The sequence below is a fragment of the Tamandua tetradactyla genome, chromosome 6, assembly GCF_023851605.1.
Source record: "Tamandua tetradactyla isolate mTamTet1 chromosome 6, mTamTet1.pri, whole genome shotgun sequence".
Taxonomy (NCBI): domain Eukaryota; kingdom Metazoa; phylum Chordata; class Mammalia; order Pilosa; family Myrmecophagidae; genus Tamandua; species Tamandua tetradactyla.
The window spans coordinates 39,666,530-39,683,858 of NC_135332.1; the positions used below are offsets into that span (position 1 = coordinate 39,666,530).

General features: G+C 36.5%; 1 protein-coding gene across 9 annotated transcripts in view; it reads left to right on the plus strand.

The window, feature by feature from the left end:
* Nucleotides 1-17,329, plus strand: part of RAD51C (RAD51 paralog C) — a 79,139-nt gene that overhangs the window by 29,402 nt on the left and 32,408 nt on the right. For 4 of the 9 annotated variants that reach the window (XR_013177660.1, XR_013177662.1, XR_013177661.1 and 1 more), the window contains exons 8-9: nucleotides 238-301; nucleotides 1,194-1,329. Coding sequence is in view for 6 of the 9 variants with exons in the window: in XM_077164943.1 (XP_077021058.1) it covers nucleotides 238-301; nucleotides 1,194-1,310 (181 nt within the window). In the remaining 3 variants the exon portion in view is untranslated. Of the gene's footprint in view, nucleotides 1-237; nucleotides 302-1,193; nucleotides 4,540-5,628; nucleotides 6,232-17,329 lie in introns of those variants that run through there. The other 5 variants (XM_077164947.1, XM_077164941.1, XM_077164942.1 and 2 more) reach the window with 4 other exon arrangements.

Below are 17,329 nucleotides of genomic sequence, written 5' to 3' on the forward strand. Positions count from 1 at the left end.
ACATTTCGACTTTAGGTTTTAAAATTTCACTTACATAAACAACTGTTAATATATGTCATTATTATATGCGTACATAGTTATTGTTTAAGGGGAATTTTAAAATATTTCTTTGCCTTCTCTATATTCTTAGAAAACAAAAAAATAGAGCAAAAAACTATAAATTTAAATTTTGAAATCAGTCTTTTGAGTTAATTAATTAAGGTCATGTGCTGTGTATCTTAATTCTTTTTTTCTAAGCAGGTTGGCAACATTGTATAAATCACCAAGCCAGAAGGAATCCACCTCACTGTTTCAAATCACAGTCAGTATTATTTGATTAGAGTGGAGTTTTGGTGGTGGGGGGCAGTGATATCTGAAGTAAGCATTTACAAATTACTTGTTAACTTCTGTAGGCAGTAGGCATATTTGAGGACAGCTTTTGATGCTTAGAACATTATCCCCAAAATAGTACTTTATATACGGAATACTCTAGTCACAGTTGGACTGAAGTTTATTCTTAAGAACAGAGGAAATACTTGTTTGTAGGGTAGTGTGTTCCCTGCCATATGTAATGTCAGGATATTAAAGATTTTTAAAGTAAAAGTTGCTAAAGATTTTCAGAAAAGAAAAATACCAACATTAGTCATTTTGGTGTGTAGATATTACAGTTCCAACATAGCCACCAAATATAGTCCACTTTAAAATGTTAGTTTTCCTATGAGTTTATATTATAGGATATACATTTTGGCTGAAATATGCGTATTTATCAATAGTGTTGAACCAAGTATATTCTTTGCATCTCAGTATTGAGAATAATTCGGTACTGAGAATAATGATCCTCAATACTGAATTATCCATTTAGTCTTTGTACTTTCCAGGTGTATTTCAATATCCTCATTGGAAAACTTTATTTTAGCATATTTAATTGTGAAAATGAACGAGTAAAGTGCTTAAGTATCTAGTGTGTGTTGCTTCTTTTCACCTCTTCCAAAAAAGTCATTGAAAAGTTTGTTAGGATTATCCTTTAAATAAAATATCCTAGTTCAGCCCCTGGCTTTGGACCTGTCTTTGAGGTTTGTCATCATCTTCATTCACCGTAGTTGGTAACTTCTATCCCCAAAACAAAGTAGATCTCTTATCAGTTACTTAAAAATTTGGGTAAACCAATCTCTAAGTGTTCTTAAAGCAAACTTATATATGTTTTTATCTTACAGTCTCAGGGATTTAGAGATGCTGTTGTTGCTACTGCACGTTCATTGCCAGTAGAAGCTTCCTTGAGTTCCCGCAAACGGTCACGAGAATTAGAAGAAGAAGAAGAAGAAGAACAGTAATCCAAAGACTAAGTTCAAAGTATGCAAATGTATTGATGCCTTGGGATTCAGTGTGTAGAATAGTAGACTCATTACTTTAAAATATAAACACATACCATGGCATAAATGAATCAGAAATATTCTGAAATGAAAGGGGAAAATAATTAAGGAAAATGGTTCTCTGAAAGTTTTTTTAAGGCACTGTTCTACAATTATTTTTTTGTTCTGTTTTAATTTTCCATTATGTTCAGTAGAGATGATATAGGTGTTGTGTTTCACAAATATGGAAAGCTAATCTTGTGTGGCCAATCTGAATTTATCATTCAGTGTCCCTTCCCTTTCTTTGACTATTGCCTAGAAAATGTTGTGTTCTCTGTTTTAAATGTAACTTTGGTAATTCTTAAAAATGGCAGATTTTATTGTTTTAAAGAAGTAGCACTGTGAGTCAGTATATCATTATATTCAGCTTTGTAGGGAAGATATAAATCTTAACTGGCCAAATTGATTTTAGTAACCTCTATCCTAAAATCTAAGCCATTTATTTGATTTTCTATGTTGTTTTATAATATTAATGGAAGGACTTTGGAGCTATTATCTCATCTAGAAATTTTCGGAAACATATCTTCCAGAATAGGTTGCTAAACTCAGAATTATTTTTTTCTACATTTTTGAAACCTAGTGTATTCCATCTAGAATTCTAGATGTATTAACATTTTCCTTTGAATAACCTTTGAACCTATTTGAAAGATTAAAGTTTTCATTTTTGAGTGTTTTCAAAATAACCTAAAGATATTTTGGAACCTGGTTATTCTTGGTACTCTCAATTCATCAACAAAATTTACTTTGATTCCCAGTGGAAGAAAATTACTTAAATAATTGAATATTATGTACTGTGACAGCCACATTTTCCAGATTTTAGTGACAGGTTTTCCTGTACCAGATTGTACATCAAATTTATAAAATTTGTTCATCATAACTATTCTGCAGTTGATTACATAAAATAACTGTAGTTAATTAGGGCTTTGAGAGTAAAAGGGTGCATTTCTAACAATGCTAGAACAGTGGGCATAATCCAGAATTGTCCAAGGTAGTTCAGGAATGTGGTCATGCTAATTATATAAGACTAATTTCAAATGACTACATTAATGTAGGAAACTGACTATAACTATTTTACTTTTGAAGACTTTAAAGTGTGTATTATTACACTAATGCTGTTATTTAAAAAGTTACTTATAATTTTATACTCCATTTAGTTCAATCATAAAATCAGGAGTTGTGAGGGGGTCGAAAGTATTAAGTATCAGTGTTACCAGACATCAGTTATGTAGAATGTCTTTTAAAATCATCATGACACTGTACTTTAAAAGAACAATAGGGCCCTGAGTATAGCCAAAGCCAATGTTTCTTCTTATTTTCAACTTTAAAAATATAAAATTTTATATCGTAGACTTTTTAAATTATTGCTATTTCAAAAAATAATATACATTTATTATAGGAAAATTAAAGATATATTTATAGTTGCTTACCTATGTTTGTTCTTGTTTTTAAATTTTATTTTTTATGTCATGATGAAACCGGCTTTTGTGGTGTGCCATTCTATGAATTTTAACATCTGTAGAGATTCACGTAACCATCCCCACCTTAATCAGGTATAGAATACTCCCAACACCCCCCAAAAATTCCCTCATGCGATACTTGTATAATCACACAAAACAAAATTAGTTATTAGTTTAATACTTTTTTCCTCATGAAAGAGTATAAAATAAAACAACAAAAACAATCCTTCCAAAACATCTCAGATTCACTGACCGAGGTATTCAAAAGGCACAATGATGTGGTAAATATTGTGCGTGCTCTCCTCCTTTTTCAGTTCTAATGAGGCAGAGAACTCACATAAAACACTGGTCCTGTTCTAATGACGTCATTCCCTGATTAGGGATTTAGTTGTCCCTGTTCCACACCAGAGAAATGCTCTCAGTACTCTTTGTCTTTGTGTCCTCGATGCCAAGCCTAAGACCTGAACCCAGGAGGAGCTCAATACATCTCTCCTCCTCCAAGCCCAAATGTAGCCTGACGCTTCATCAGAACAGTCAGAGAAAAATCAAACAAGATGTCTAAAATAGGGGGCTGTCAACAGAAATGAGAGTGCGACACATTTCAAACGATGGAAAATGAGAAGCATGTTGTGAAGTGAAACAAAGTAAAAAGCTATGGGATATGTGAAGATGCAGTAGAAGGGGGAGATGTAGTTTGAAAATGGGAGTGAGAAAGAAAAACTGGAAGGGAAAGGCAGGTTCATCCAAAGATCAGTATCATTTAGACTAAACCCCACCTCCCCAATGGTATCTCCTCCAGGAGAGATACTGTTATCTTTCCTGCGGATAAGTCATTTGAAGTAGGATTTCAGGGTCAAAAGCTATCATATTTAAGTCTTTGAAGCTATTGTAAAAACAAAAACTTTAAAGACTCCTTGGCCTAATGCATTTTTGTTAAAATTATACTATTAAAACTGTTTCTTATCCCATAGTTTCACAATTCTCTGTTGAAACAGGCTTTGGCCTTAGCAGCAGTTCTATAGAAATTCATTCCTTAAAAAAATCATAATAAATGTGTGGATAGACTGTTTGTTAGCTTTGGCCCTAATTCAGTCCTACTCCTAACCTTGATAAAATCAGGACAAAGTATTTGTTATTCATGAGAAGCTTTTGCATTTTTAAATGACAGGTGAAAATGAGACTAAATGATACAAAACTGGAAGAATAAGCACACTGTTATAGGAAACTTAGAAATGTTTATATAGGTGCACATAAATTTTTTAAAAACAAAATTATATCATTTTGTAACCTTTTTTAAAAAAGCTAATATATTTTGATGTTTTCTACCTTATTAAATTTTTCTATGACAGTTTTTAAAGATAACATAATTTAAAGTTTTCTTTTTGGATTATGGTTGTTACTGTATTTTTATTATTATAAACAATGTTTCTATTGTATGAGTTACAATTCAAAAAATTGAAATTAAGAATTGTATTATACATTTTAAGGGTACTAACTTTATGATTTGTGTTAGTTTCACTGGGGTGAAATCAAGATGTCAGCAGGTCTGCATTCCTTCTCTAGGCTCTAGGGGGGAGAAATCTTCCTTGTCTTTCCTGGCTTCTAGAGACCACCTGCATTCTTTGGCATGTAGCCCCATTCTCCATCTGCAAAAGCTGTAACGTCTTCCATTCTTTCTTTCTGCTCTGCCTCCCTCTTTTTTTTTTTTTTTTTTTTTTTTTAAAGAGAGAGGGAGGAAAGGAAGGAAAGACAGAGAAGGAAGGAAGGATGGAAGGAAGGAAGGGAGGAAGAAAGGGAAACATTTTTAAACATTTTCTTGTTTTTTATTATATTTTGTTTGTTTGTTTGTTTTTTACATGGGCTGGGGCCGGGAATCGAACCGGGGTCCTCCGGCACGGCAGGCAAGCACTCTTGCCCGCTGAGCCACCGCGGCCCGCCAACCTCCCTCTTTTTTAAAAAAATATTTTTATTGAGATGTCTTCATGCATCATAGTCCATCCAAAGTATACAATAAGTGGCTCACAGTATCATCACATAGTTGTGTATTCATCACCATGATCATTTTTACATTTGCATCACTCCACAAAAATAGAGAAAAAAAAATAAAACCACACATCCCATACACCTTATCCCTCTCTCTCCTTGGCTACTAGTATTGCAAGCTGTCCAATTAACACACCCTATTATTTATTTTAAAATATTTTTATTGATAATTCTTCACACTCATACCTTCCATACAGAGTGTACAATCGGGCTTACAGTATCATCACGCAGTTGTGTAATCATCACCATGATCATTTTTTCGAACATTTGCATCACTCCAGAAAAAAATCAAAAGAAAAAAAGTACATACTATACCCTTTACCCTTCCCTCTCATTGACCACTAGTATTTCCGTTTACTCAATTTATTTCACTCTTTGTCCTCCCTATTATTTAGTTATTTTTTATTCATATTTTTTTCACTCATCTGTCCATACTCCGGAGAAAAGGAGCAACAAACACAAGATTTTCACAATCCCACAATCACATTCTTAAAGTTATATCTTTATATAATCATCTTTAAGAATCAAGGCTACTGGAACACCACTCAACAGTTTCAGGTACTTCCTTCCAGCCACTCCAATACACCATAAACTAAAAAGGGATGTCTATATAATGCATAAGAATAACAACCTCCAGGATAACCTCTCAACTCTTGTATTAGTTAGCGTTCTCTAGAGAAACAGAATCAGCAGGAAACATTCGCAAATATAAAATTTATAAAAGTGTCTCATAACTGTAGGAACACAGAGTCCAAAATCCACAGGGCAAGCTGTGAAGCCAACGATTCCGATGGAGGGTCTGGACGAACTCCACAGGAGAGGCTCCTGGGCCGAAGCAGGAAGAGAACCTGTCTCTTTTGAATCCTCCTTTAAAGGCTTCCAGTGATTAAATTAAGCATCACTCATTGCAGAAGACACTCCCTGTGTTAGTTAGATTCAGTTGTCAACTTGGTCAGTCTTGTTGCTGCGGACATAAGCCAATGGTACGTGAACGTCATCTGTTGCTAATTACATCTGCAGTCGGCTAGGAGGCGTGTCTGCCGCAATGAGTGACGTTTGACTTAATTGGCTGGTGCTTAAATGAGAGAGCGCAAGGTAGCACAGCCTAAGCAGCTCAGCATTCCTCATCTCAGCACTCGCAGCTCAGCCCAGGCCTTTTGAGATGCAGAAAGAAATCACCCCGGGGAAGGTTGTTGGAACCCAGGGGCCTGGAGAGAACACCAGCAGAGACCATCCTGTGCCTTCCACATAAGAAAGAACCTCAGTGGAAAGTTAGCTGCCTTTCCTCTGAAGAACCAACAAAATAAATCCTCTTTTATTAAAAGCCAATCCGTCTCTAGTGTGTTGCATTCTGGCAGCTAGCAAACTAGAACACTCCTGTTGGCTGATTACAAATGGATCAGCTGTGGATGCAGCTGATGGGATCCTGATTTAATTCTATGAATTGTCCTCATCACAACAGACAGGCCAGCACTTGACCAACCAAACGGGTACCACCACTTGTCCAAGTTGACATGTGAACCTAACCATGACAGTCCACCACTTGTCAACTTGGCAGCTATGCACATCATCTTAAACCATAACTAATTTCTTAAGTAAAAAGCAATAACATTTTTTCTTTCACCTAACAATACTCAGCTGTTTTGCATGTAAGTGGAAACACACTAAATCTCCCCAGAATAGGGTACAAGTCCTTAGGTAACATTCATTCTTTTTTTTTTTTTAATTTTAAAATTTTTTTAAATACCAAAAAACATTTCATTTGTGCCCCCAACCCTCCTCCCTCTATCATTCTCACATTCAGCTTCATTCGGTTTTTTTTAATTTGTTAATTAAAATTTTTAACAAACATAATAAAACATTAACATAATCAGTAATTCACAATATCATCACTTAGTTGCATATTCATCATTTCTTAGAACATTTGCATTAATTCAGAAAAAGAAAAACACAATAGAAAAAAATAAAACGAAAACAGAAAAAAAAAGATTATACCTACCATACCCCTTACCCCTAGCTTTCACTTATCACTAGCATTTCAAACTAAGTTTATTTTAATATTTATTCCCCCTATTATTTATTTTTATTCCATATGTTCTACACGTTTGTTGACAAGGTAGATAAAAGGAGCATCAAACACAAGGTTTTCACAATCACACAGTCACACTGTGAAAGCTATATCATTATTCAATCATCCTCAAGAAACATGGTTACTGGAACACAGCTCTACATTTTCAGGCAGTTTCCTCCAGCCTCTCCATTGCATCTTGAATAACAAGGTGATATCTACTCAATGTGTAAGAATAACCTCCAGGATAACCTCTCAACTCTGTTTGGAATCTCTCAGCCATTGACACTTTGTTTCATTTCACTCTTACCCCTTTTGGTCAAAAAGGTTTTCTCAATCCCTTGATGCTGAGTTTCAGCTAATTCTAGGGTTTTTCTCAATCCCTTGATACTGAGTCTCAGCTCATTCCAGGATTTCTGTCCCACGTTGCCAGGAAGGTCTACACCCCTGGGAGTCATTTCCCACGTAGACAGGGGGAGGGTGGTGAGATCGCTTGTTGTGTTGGCTGGAGAGAGAGGCCACATCTGAGCAACAAAAGATGCTCTCTTGGGGGTGACTCTTAGGCCTAAACTTTAAGTGGACTTGACCTATACTTTGTGGGTTAAGTTTCATATGAACAAACCCCAAGACTGGGGGCTCAGCCTATAGCTTTGGTTGTCCACACTGCTTGTGAGAATATCAAGAATTCGACTTGGTTAAGTTGAATTTCTCCCCATCCTCACCATTCCCCAAAGGGGGCTTTGCAAATAGTATTCCGCTCACTGATCAAATCACTCTGGGATTCATCAGGGCATCACTTTGGACAAACCAACAAAATCTCATGTCCTACCCAAGATTCCAAGTACTTATGGTGTTCAATCAAACTATCTACATAAGTTATTTTAGGAAATACACTAGTCAAAATATAAATTTTGCACCAAATAAACATTTTTTGCTTTAGTCTCACACATAAGTTGAAATTTTAAAATATTAATTACCATCTATTTTCAGCATCCTGCAGTAATGACATTCCTTTGTTCTTCCACATGCAAAAACATTTTTAAAATTTCTACATTTAGTCATTATTATACACTCTAGGCATTCCTAGATTATACCATCTCAGTTTTTATCATCTTTCTTTCTGATTTCATTTATGTCCCCAGCCCTCCTCCCTCTATCATTCTCACATTCAACTTCATTCAGTGTTTTAACATAATTGTATTACAGTTAGGTAGTATTGTGCTGTCCATTTCTGAGTTTTTAGATTCAGTCCTGTTGCACAATCTGTATCCCTTCAACTCCAATTACCCAATATCTTACCCTATTTCTATCTTCTTATGGTCTCTGTTACCAGTGAAATATTCCAAGTTTATTCACTAATGTCAGTTCATATCAGTGTGACCATACAGTATTTGTCCTTTTGTTTCTGTCTAATCTCACTCAGTATAATGTCCTTACGGTCCATCCATGTTGTTAGACACTTCATAACCTTATTCTGTCTTACAGCTGCTTAATATTCCATCATATGTATGTACCACAGTTTGTTTAGCCACTCTTCTGTTGATGGACATTTTGGCTGTTTCCATCTCCTTGCAATTGTAAATAATGCTGCTACAAACATTGGTGTGCAAATGTCCGTTTGTGTCTTTGCCCTTATGTCCTCTGAGTAGATACCTAGCAATGGTATTGCTGGGTCATATGGCAATTCTATATTCAGCTTTTTGAGGAACCGCCAAACTGCCTTCCACAGTGGTTGTACCATTTGACATTCCCACCAGGAGTGAATAAGTGTGCCTCTTTCTCCACGTCCTCTCCAGCATTTGTCATTTTCTGTTTTATTGATGATGGCCATTCTGGCGGGTGTGAGATGGTATCTCATTGTGGTTTTGATTTGCATTTCTCTAATAGCCAGGAAAGTTGTGAGACCTCTGACTTCATTTTTTTTTCTCAGGATACGTTTAGCTAATCAGGCACCATGTCCTTCCAGATAAATTTGGTTATTGGTTTTTCTATTTCTGAAAAGTACGTTTTTGGGATTTTAATTGGTATTGCATTGAATTTGTAAATCAATTTAGGTAGAATTGACATCTTAACTATATTTAGTCTTGCAGTCCATGAACGCATTATGCCCTTCCATCTATATAGGTCTTCTGTGATTTCTTTTAACAATTTCTTGTAGTTTTCTTTGTATAGGTCTTTTGTTTCTTTAGTTAAATTTATTCCTAAATATTTTATTCCTTTGGTGGCAATTGCAAATGGAATTCTTTTCTTGATTTCCCCCTCAGATTGTTCATTACTAGTGTATAGAAACACTACAAATTTTTGAGTGTTGATCATGTAACCTGCCACTTTGCTGTACTCATTTATTAGCTCTGGTAGTTTTTCTGTGAATTTTTTTGGGGTTTTCAACAATACTATCATATCATCTGCAAACAGTGATAGTTTTACTTCTTCCTTTCCAGTTTTCATGCCTTGTATTTCTTTTTCTTGTCTAATTGCTCTGGCCAGAACTCCCAACACAATGTTGAATAACAGTAGTGATAGTGGACATTCTTGTCTTGTTCCTGATGGGGGAAAGTTTTCAGTTTTTCCCCACTGAGGATGATGTTACCTGTGGGTTTTTCATATATTCCCTTTATCATGTTGAGGAAGTTCCCTTCTATTCCTATCCTTTGAAGTGTTTTCAATAGGAAAGGATGTTGAATTTTGTCAAATGCCTTTTCTCCATCAATTGAGATGATCATGTAGGTTTTCTGCTTTGATTTGTTGATATGGTGCATTACATTAACTGATTTTCTTATGTTGAACCTTCCTTGCATACCTGGGATGAATCCTACTTAGTCATGGTGTGTAATTCTTTTAATGTGCTGCTGGATTCGATTTGCTAGAATTTTGCTGAGGATTGTTGCATCTATATTCATTAGAGAGATTGGTGTGCAGCTTTCTTTTTTTGTAATTTCTTTGTCTGGCTTTGGTATGAGGGTCATGTTGGCTTCATAGAATGAGTTAGGTAGCTTTCCCTTGAAGAGTTTGAGCAGGATTGGTATTGTCTTTCTGGAATGTTTGGTAGAATTCACATGTGAACCCATCTGATCCTGGACTTTTCTTTTTGGGGAGCTTCTTAATGACTGATTCAGTTATTTTACTTGTGATGGGTTTGTTGAGGTTGTCTGTTTCTTCTTTTATTTTATTTTAATTTGCATTTATTTGATTACAAGGAAGGTTGAAGAACTTTTCATATACTTCGTGATCTAGTTTATTTCCTCTTTTGTGGATTGTCTATTTTCTACACTCTTAATCCTTTATCCTATTTATTACAAATAGTTTTCTTCATTTGGCATTTATTTTTTAAACTTTTAAGTATTTTTCAACATTTTTATGGTGAGGTATAACATATGTACAAAAAATGCAATAAATTTCACACTACTTTTTTTTTAGACATTTTAAAATATTAATTACCATCTAGTTTCAGTACCCTGCAATAATGACATTCCTTTGTTCTTCCTCATGCAAAAACATTTTTAAAATGTATCTTGTACATTTCACTATTATTATGCACTCTAGGCATTCCTAGATTATACCATCTCAATCTTTAACATCAGTTTTTCTTTCTGATTTCATTTATGTCCCCAGCCCTCCTCCCTCTATCATTCTCACATGCATCTTCATTCATTGTTTTAACATAATTACATTACAGTTAGGTAGTGTTGTGCTGTTCATTTCTGAGTTTTTGTATCCAGTCCTGTTGCACAGTCTGTATCCCTTCAGCTCCAATTACCCAATATCTTACCCTATTTCTATCTCCTGATGGTCTCTGTTACGAACAAAATATTCCAAGTTTATTCACTAATGTCAGTTCATATCAATGAGACCATACAGTATTTGTCCTTTAGTTTTTGGCTAGTCTCACTCAGCATAATGTTCTCAAGGTCCATCCATGTTGTTACATACTTCATAAATTTATTCTGTCTTAAAGCTGCATAGTATTCCATCGTATGTATATACCACAGTTTGTTTAGCCACTCATCTGTTGATAGACATTTTGGCTGTTTCCATTTCCTTGCAATTGTGAATAATGCTGCTATAAACATTGGTGTGCAAATGTCCGTTTGTGTCTTTGCCCTTATGTCCTCTGAGTAGATACCTAGCAGTGGTATTGCTGGGTCATATGGCAATTCTATATTCAGCTTTTTGAGGAACCTCCAAACTGCCTTCCACAGTGTTTGCACCATTTGACATTCCCACAAACAGTGAATTAAGTGTGCCTCTTTCTCCACATCCTCTCCAGCACTTGTCATTTTCTGTTTTGTTGGTCTATAAAAGGTCTAAGGTCTATAAAACCTCCTCCAATTATAAGATTTATAAGATATTTCCCTACATTTTCCTCTGTTTTATGGTCTTAGACCTAATGTTTAGATCTTTGATCCATTTTGAGTTAACTTTTGTATAGGGTGTGAGATATGGGTCCTCTTTCTTTCTTTTGCATATGGATATCCAGTTCTGTAGGCACCGTTTATTGAAGAGACTGTTCTGTCCCAGGTGAGTTGGCTTGACTGCCTTATCAAAGATCAAATGTCCATAGATGAAAGGGTCTATATCTGAACACTCTATTCGATTCCATTGGTCAATATATCTATCTTTATGCCAGTACCATGCTGTTTTGACCACTGTGGCTTCATAATATGCCTTAAAGTCAGGCAGTGTGAGAACTCCAGCTTCGTTTCTTTTCCTCAAGATGCTTTTAGCAAGTCGGGGCACCCTGCCCTTCCAGATAAATTTGCTTATTGGTTTTTCTATTTCTGTAAAGTAAGTTGTTGGGATTTTGATTGTTATTGCATTGAATCTGTAAATCAATTTAGGTAGAATTGACATCTTCACTATATTTAGTCTTCCAATCCATGAACACGGTATGCCCTTCCATCTATTTAGGTCTTCTGTCATTTCTTTTAACAGTTTCTTGTAGTTTTCTTTGTATAGGTCTTTTGTCTCTTTAGTTAAATTTATCCTAAGTATTTTATTGTTTTAGTTACAATTGTAAATGGAATTCGTTTCTTGATTTCCCCCTCAGATTGTTCATTACTAGTGTATAGAAACACTACAGATTTTTGAATGTTGATCTTGTAACCTGCCACTTTGCTGTACTCGTTTATTAGCTCTAGTGGTTTTGCTATGGATTTTTCAGGGTTTTCGACATATCGTATCATATCATCTGCAAACAGTGATAGTTTTACATCTTCCTTTCCAATTTTGATGCCTTGTATTTCTTTTTCTTGTCTAATTGCTCTGGCTAGAACTTCCAACACAATGTTGAATAACAGGGGTGATAGTAGACATCCTTGTCTTGTTCCTAAACTTAGGGGGAAAGTTTTCAGTTTCTCGCCATTGAGGACAATATTAGATGTGGGTCTTTCATATATTTCCTCTATCATTTTAAGGAAATTCCCTTGTATTCCTATCCTTTGAAGTGTTTTCAACAGGAAAGGATGTTGAATTTTGTCAAATGCCTTCTCTGCATCAATTGAGATGATCATGTGATTTTTCTGCTTTGATTTGTTGATATGGTGTATTACATTAATTGATTTTCTTATGTTGAACCATCCTTGCATACCTGCGATGAATCCTACTTGGTCATGATGTGACCAAGTGTTCTTTTAATGTGTTGCTGGATTCGATTTGCTAGAATTTTGTGGAGGATTTTTGCATCTATATTCATTAGAGAGATTGGTCTGTAGTTTTCCTTTTTTGTAATGTCTTTGCCTGGTTTTGGTATGAGGGTGATGTTGGCTTCATAGAATGAATTAGGTAGCTTTCCCTCCACTTCAATTTTTTTGAAGAGTTTGAGCAGGATTGGTACTAATTCTTTCTGGAATGTTTGGTAGAATTCACATGTGAGCCGTCTGGTCCTGGACTTTTCTTTTTGGGAAGCTTTTTAATGACTGATTCAATTTCTTTACTTTTGATTGGTTTGTCGAGGTCATCTATTTCATCTTGAGTCAAAGTTGGTTGTTCATGCCTTTCTAGGAACTTGTCCATTTCATCTACATTGTTGTATTTATTGGCATAAAGTTGTTCATAGTATCCTGTTATTACCTCCTTTATTTCTATGGGGTCAGTGGTTATGTCTCCTCTTCCATTTCTGATCTTATTTATTTGCATCCTCTCTCTTCTTCTTTTTGTCAATCTTGCTAAGAGCCCATCAATCTTATTGATTTTCTCATAGAACCAACTTCTGGATTTATTGCTTTTCTCAATTGTTTTCATGTTCTCAATTTCATTTATTTCTGGTCTAATCTTTGTTATTTCTTTCCTTCTGCTTGCTTTGGGGTTACTTTGCTGTTCTTTCTCTACTTCTTCCAACTGGACAGTTAATTCCTGTATTTTTGCCCTTTCTTCTTTTTTGATATAGGCATTTAGGGCAATAAATTTCCCTCTTAGCACTGCCTTTGCTGCATGCCATTAGTTTTGATATATTGTGTTTTCATTTTAATTTGCCTCGAGATATTTACTGATTTCTCTTGTAATTTCTTCCTTGACCCACTGGTTGTTTAAGAGTGTGTTGTTGAGCCTCCCCATATCTGTGGATTTTCTGACACTCTGCCTATTATTGATTTCCAACTTCCTTTCTTTATGATCTGAGAAAGTGTTTTGTATGATTTCAGTCTTTTAAAATTTATTGAGACTTGCTTTGTTACCCATCATATGGTCTACCCTTGAGAATGATCCATGATCCCTTGAGAAAAAGGTGTATCCTGCTGCTGTGGGGTGTAATGTTCTATAAATGTCTGTTAAGTCTAGCTCATTGATTGTATTCTTCAAATTCTCTGTTTCTTTATTGCTCCTTTGTCTAGATGTTCTGTCCATTACTGAGAGTGTGGAATTGAAGTCTCTAACTATTATGGTAGATGTGTCTATTTCTCTTTTCAGTGTTTGCCTCATGTATTTTGGAGCATTCTGGCTCAGTGCTTAAATATTTATGATTGTTATGTGTTCTTGTTGAATTGTTCCTTTTATTAATACATAGTGTCCTTCTCTGTCTCTTTTAACTGTTTTACATTTGAAGTCTAATTTGTTGGATATTAGTATAGCTACTACTGCTCTTTTCTGGTTGTTATTTGCATGAAATATCTTTTCCCAACCTTTCACTTTCAACCTATGTTTATCTTTGGGTCTAGATGTGTTTCCTGTAGACAGCATATAGAAGGATCCTGTTTTTTAATCCATTCTGCCAGTCTGTGTGTTTTGATTGGGGAGTATAATCCATTAACATTTGCTGTTATTACTGTACAGGTAGTACTTTCTTCTACCATTCTGCCGTTTGGATTTTGTATGTCACATCTGATTTTCCTTCTTTTTACCTGTACTGATAGTCTTCCTTTCTGTGCTCTTCTGCACACTTCTCTCTCTTGTCTTTTCGTATCTGCCTCTAGTGTGTGCTTTAGTATTTCTTTCAGAGCCATTCTCTTGCTCACAAATTCTCTCAGTGATTTTTTGTCTGAAAATGTTTTAATTTCTCCCTCATTTTTGAAGGACAATTTTGCTGGATATAGAATTCTTGGTTGGCAGTTTTTCTCTTTTATTAATTAAATATATCATCCCACTGTCTTCTCGCCTCCATGGTTTCTGCTGAGAAATCTACGCATAGTCTTATTGGTCTTTCCTTGTATGTGATGAATTCCTTTTCTCTTGCTGCTTTCAAGATTTTCTCTTTCTCTTTAACCTCTGACATTCTGATTAGTTAGTGTCTTGGAGTATGTCTATTTGGATCTATTCTTTTTGGGATATGCTGCACTTCTTGGATCTGTAATTTTGTCTTTCATAAGAGTGAAAGACATTTTCAGTGATAATTTCCTCCATTAGTTTTTTCCTCCTTTTCCTTTCTCTTCTCCTTCTGGGACACCCACAACACATATATTCCTGTGCTTCATATTGTCCTTCAATTCCCTGAGTCCCTGCTCATATTTTTCCATTTTTCCCCTATTTTTCTTTTACTTGACGGATTTCAGACGTTCCGTCCTCCAGTTCACTAATCCTATATTCTGTCTCTTGAAATCTAACATTGTAGGATTCCATTGTTTTTTTCATCTCTTCTGCTGTGCCTTTCATTCCCATAAGTTCTGTGATTTGTTTTTTCAGACTTTCAGTTTCTTCTTTTTGTTCATTCCTTGCCTTCTTCATATCCTCCCTCAGTTCATTGATTTGGTTTTTGATGAGGTTTTCCTTGTCTGTACCTTCCATATTAATTGTTTCAAGTCCTGTATCTCATTTGAATTGTTGGGTTTTTCCTTTGGCTAGGCCATATCTCCAATTTTCCTAGTGTGACTTTTTATTTTTTGCTGGCATCTAGGCATTTAATTACCTGAATTAGTTTATTCTGGAGATTGTTTTCACTTCTTTTACCTAGGGTTTTCTTGCTGGATGAATTTGTTTTCTGTATGTTCTTTGACATTCAGTTCAGCTTTTTCTGGATCATTAGCTTAGGTTTTGTTTAACAGATGAGAATTTTTCAGTTTTGTTTTCTTGTTTCTCGCACTGCTTGTATGGTGCCTCCCCCCCACCCCCACCCCCACTGAAGACGGTCTATGTAGGTATTATAAACCCCAGCTGGATTTTCCCAGACCAAACTGGCCTCTTATAAGGAGAAAAGATTCACCTGGGTCAGTTTTCCCTGAGGGTGAGACCCAGCAGGTTGACAGACTTTCTTGTGAAGTCTCTGGACTCTGTTTTTCTTATCCTGCCCAGTATGTGGTGTTTGTCTGCCTGCAGGTCCCACCAGCATAAAATGATGAGGTACCTTTAACTTTGGCAACCTCTCCCTGCTGTGGGTGTGGTGGTGACAGAGGAGAGGTTGTAGGCTGGTTTTAATGGCTTCAAATTACCAAGCCCTGATGTCTGAATTCCTTGAGGTAGGGATTTCACCTGATTTGGGCCTCACTCTTTCCCTGGGGAAGGCACAGGCTCCAGACAAACCCTCAAAGAAGCTTGTTTCTGCCTTTGCGTGGGGTAGTTGCAGTTTGAGAATCCCTGCTGATATATCCAAAGGCAGTCAAGCCTTTGTAGAAACACAGCCGCAAATACCTTTGTTTCTTTTTTTTCTTTTTCCATCAGCTCTGCACCCTTGGCTCTGGGGCAAAAATCAATGACCTCTGCTTTGACCAGGTTCACCTGAGCTAGGGGGCCTGTTTTTGCTTGCCAGAATTTGTTAATTCCACAATTGGCGTTTGGTTGCGCTCAGCCTCGGGTGCTGGTAAAGTCTCTTTCCTTTCCCCTCTCGGAAGCAGCCTGTGGAAGAGGGGTGCTGGCCACTGTGGCTTGGGGAACTCATAGTTCTGGGGGGCTTGCAGCCCATCCAGCTGGTCCAGACTGGTGTACACTATGTGTCCAGTCACTGACGTGGCCCCAGGAGCTGTTCCAGACTGTTCCTGGTTATTTAGTAGCTGTTTTGGAGGACGAACTAAATCCCATACCTTGCTAAGCTGCCATCTTCCCACCTCCAAGGTAGTTAAATTTTGTAATATTCATTCTTAAACTTGATATCTTACAACTTAAATAGTATAAAATGAACAAAACAGCATGACAGTCCTTATTTCTTTAACTGATCACATGGTCGTAGTTCATATTTATCACTACCTTCTTCCATGCCCATTTTATGTTCCCTTTGCCCTCAGCAAGCACTTCATCTGGCCATGGTTCTTTGCCTGGTGGGGTCACCCAAACCTTCATTCCTGAAGTTTCAGAGCCATTGGTAGTCCTGCCTGGATTGGGTTGTTGCAGTTTTCCATTGATTTTAATCACAGGGCATGGTAGTACTAAAAGACGCCCTAGGGGATGTCCTGTATTCCAAGAAAACTCTTCTTTACCTCCATTGTGTAGTTGCAGTCCTACTTGCCCCGATAGTCAGGGTCAGTCACCCCAGCCAGTAATGTAATCCCCTTCTTGACTTGTTTATCCAGTGGCATAAGTAGCCTAGTGTAACCAGGTGGCAGTCTTAGATTGCAGTTCAATGGAATCATTGTTGTTTCTCCTGATGGAAGCACTCCCCCTTTTGGAACTAAACCTGTAGAACAGCAGAGCTCAGAGTCTCAGGGACAGAAAGCAAAAATTTTCCTAGTGGATCACTAGGGGTAACAGTGAGTGGTACCACTCCCATTTCCACCCCTTGGTTTCTGGATCCATGGATCATGGCTATGGGATAAACACCGCCATACAGTGGACGCTGATTCAGAGCACACATAGTGTCCTGGCGAATATTACCCCAGCCCTTCAAGGTATTGCTACCTAGTTGGCACCGTAATTGAGTTTTCAAAAGGCCATTCTATTGTTCTGTCAGTCCAGCTGCTTCTGGATGATGGAACATGGTAAGACCAGAGAATTCCTTGAGCCTGTGCCCATTCCTG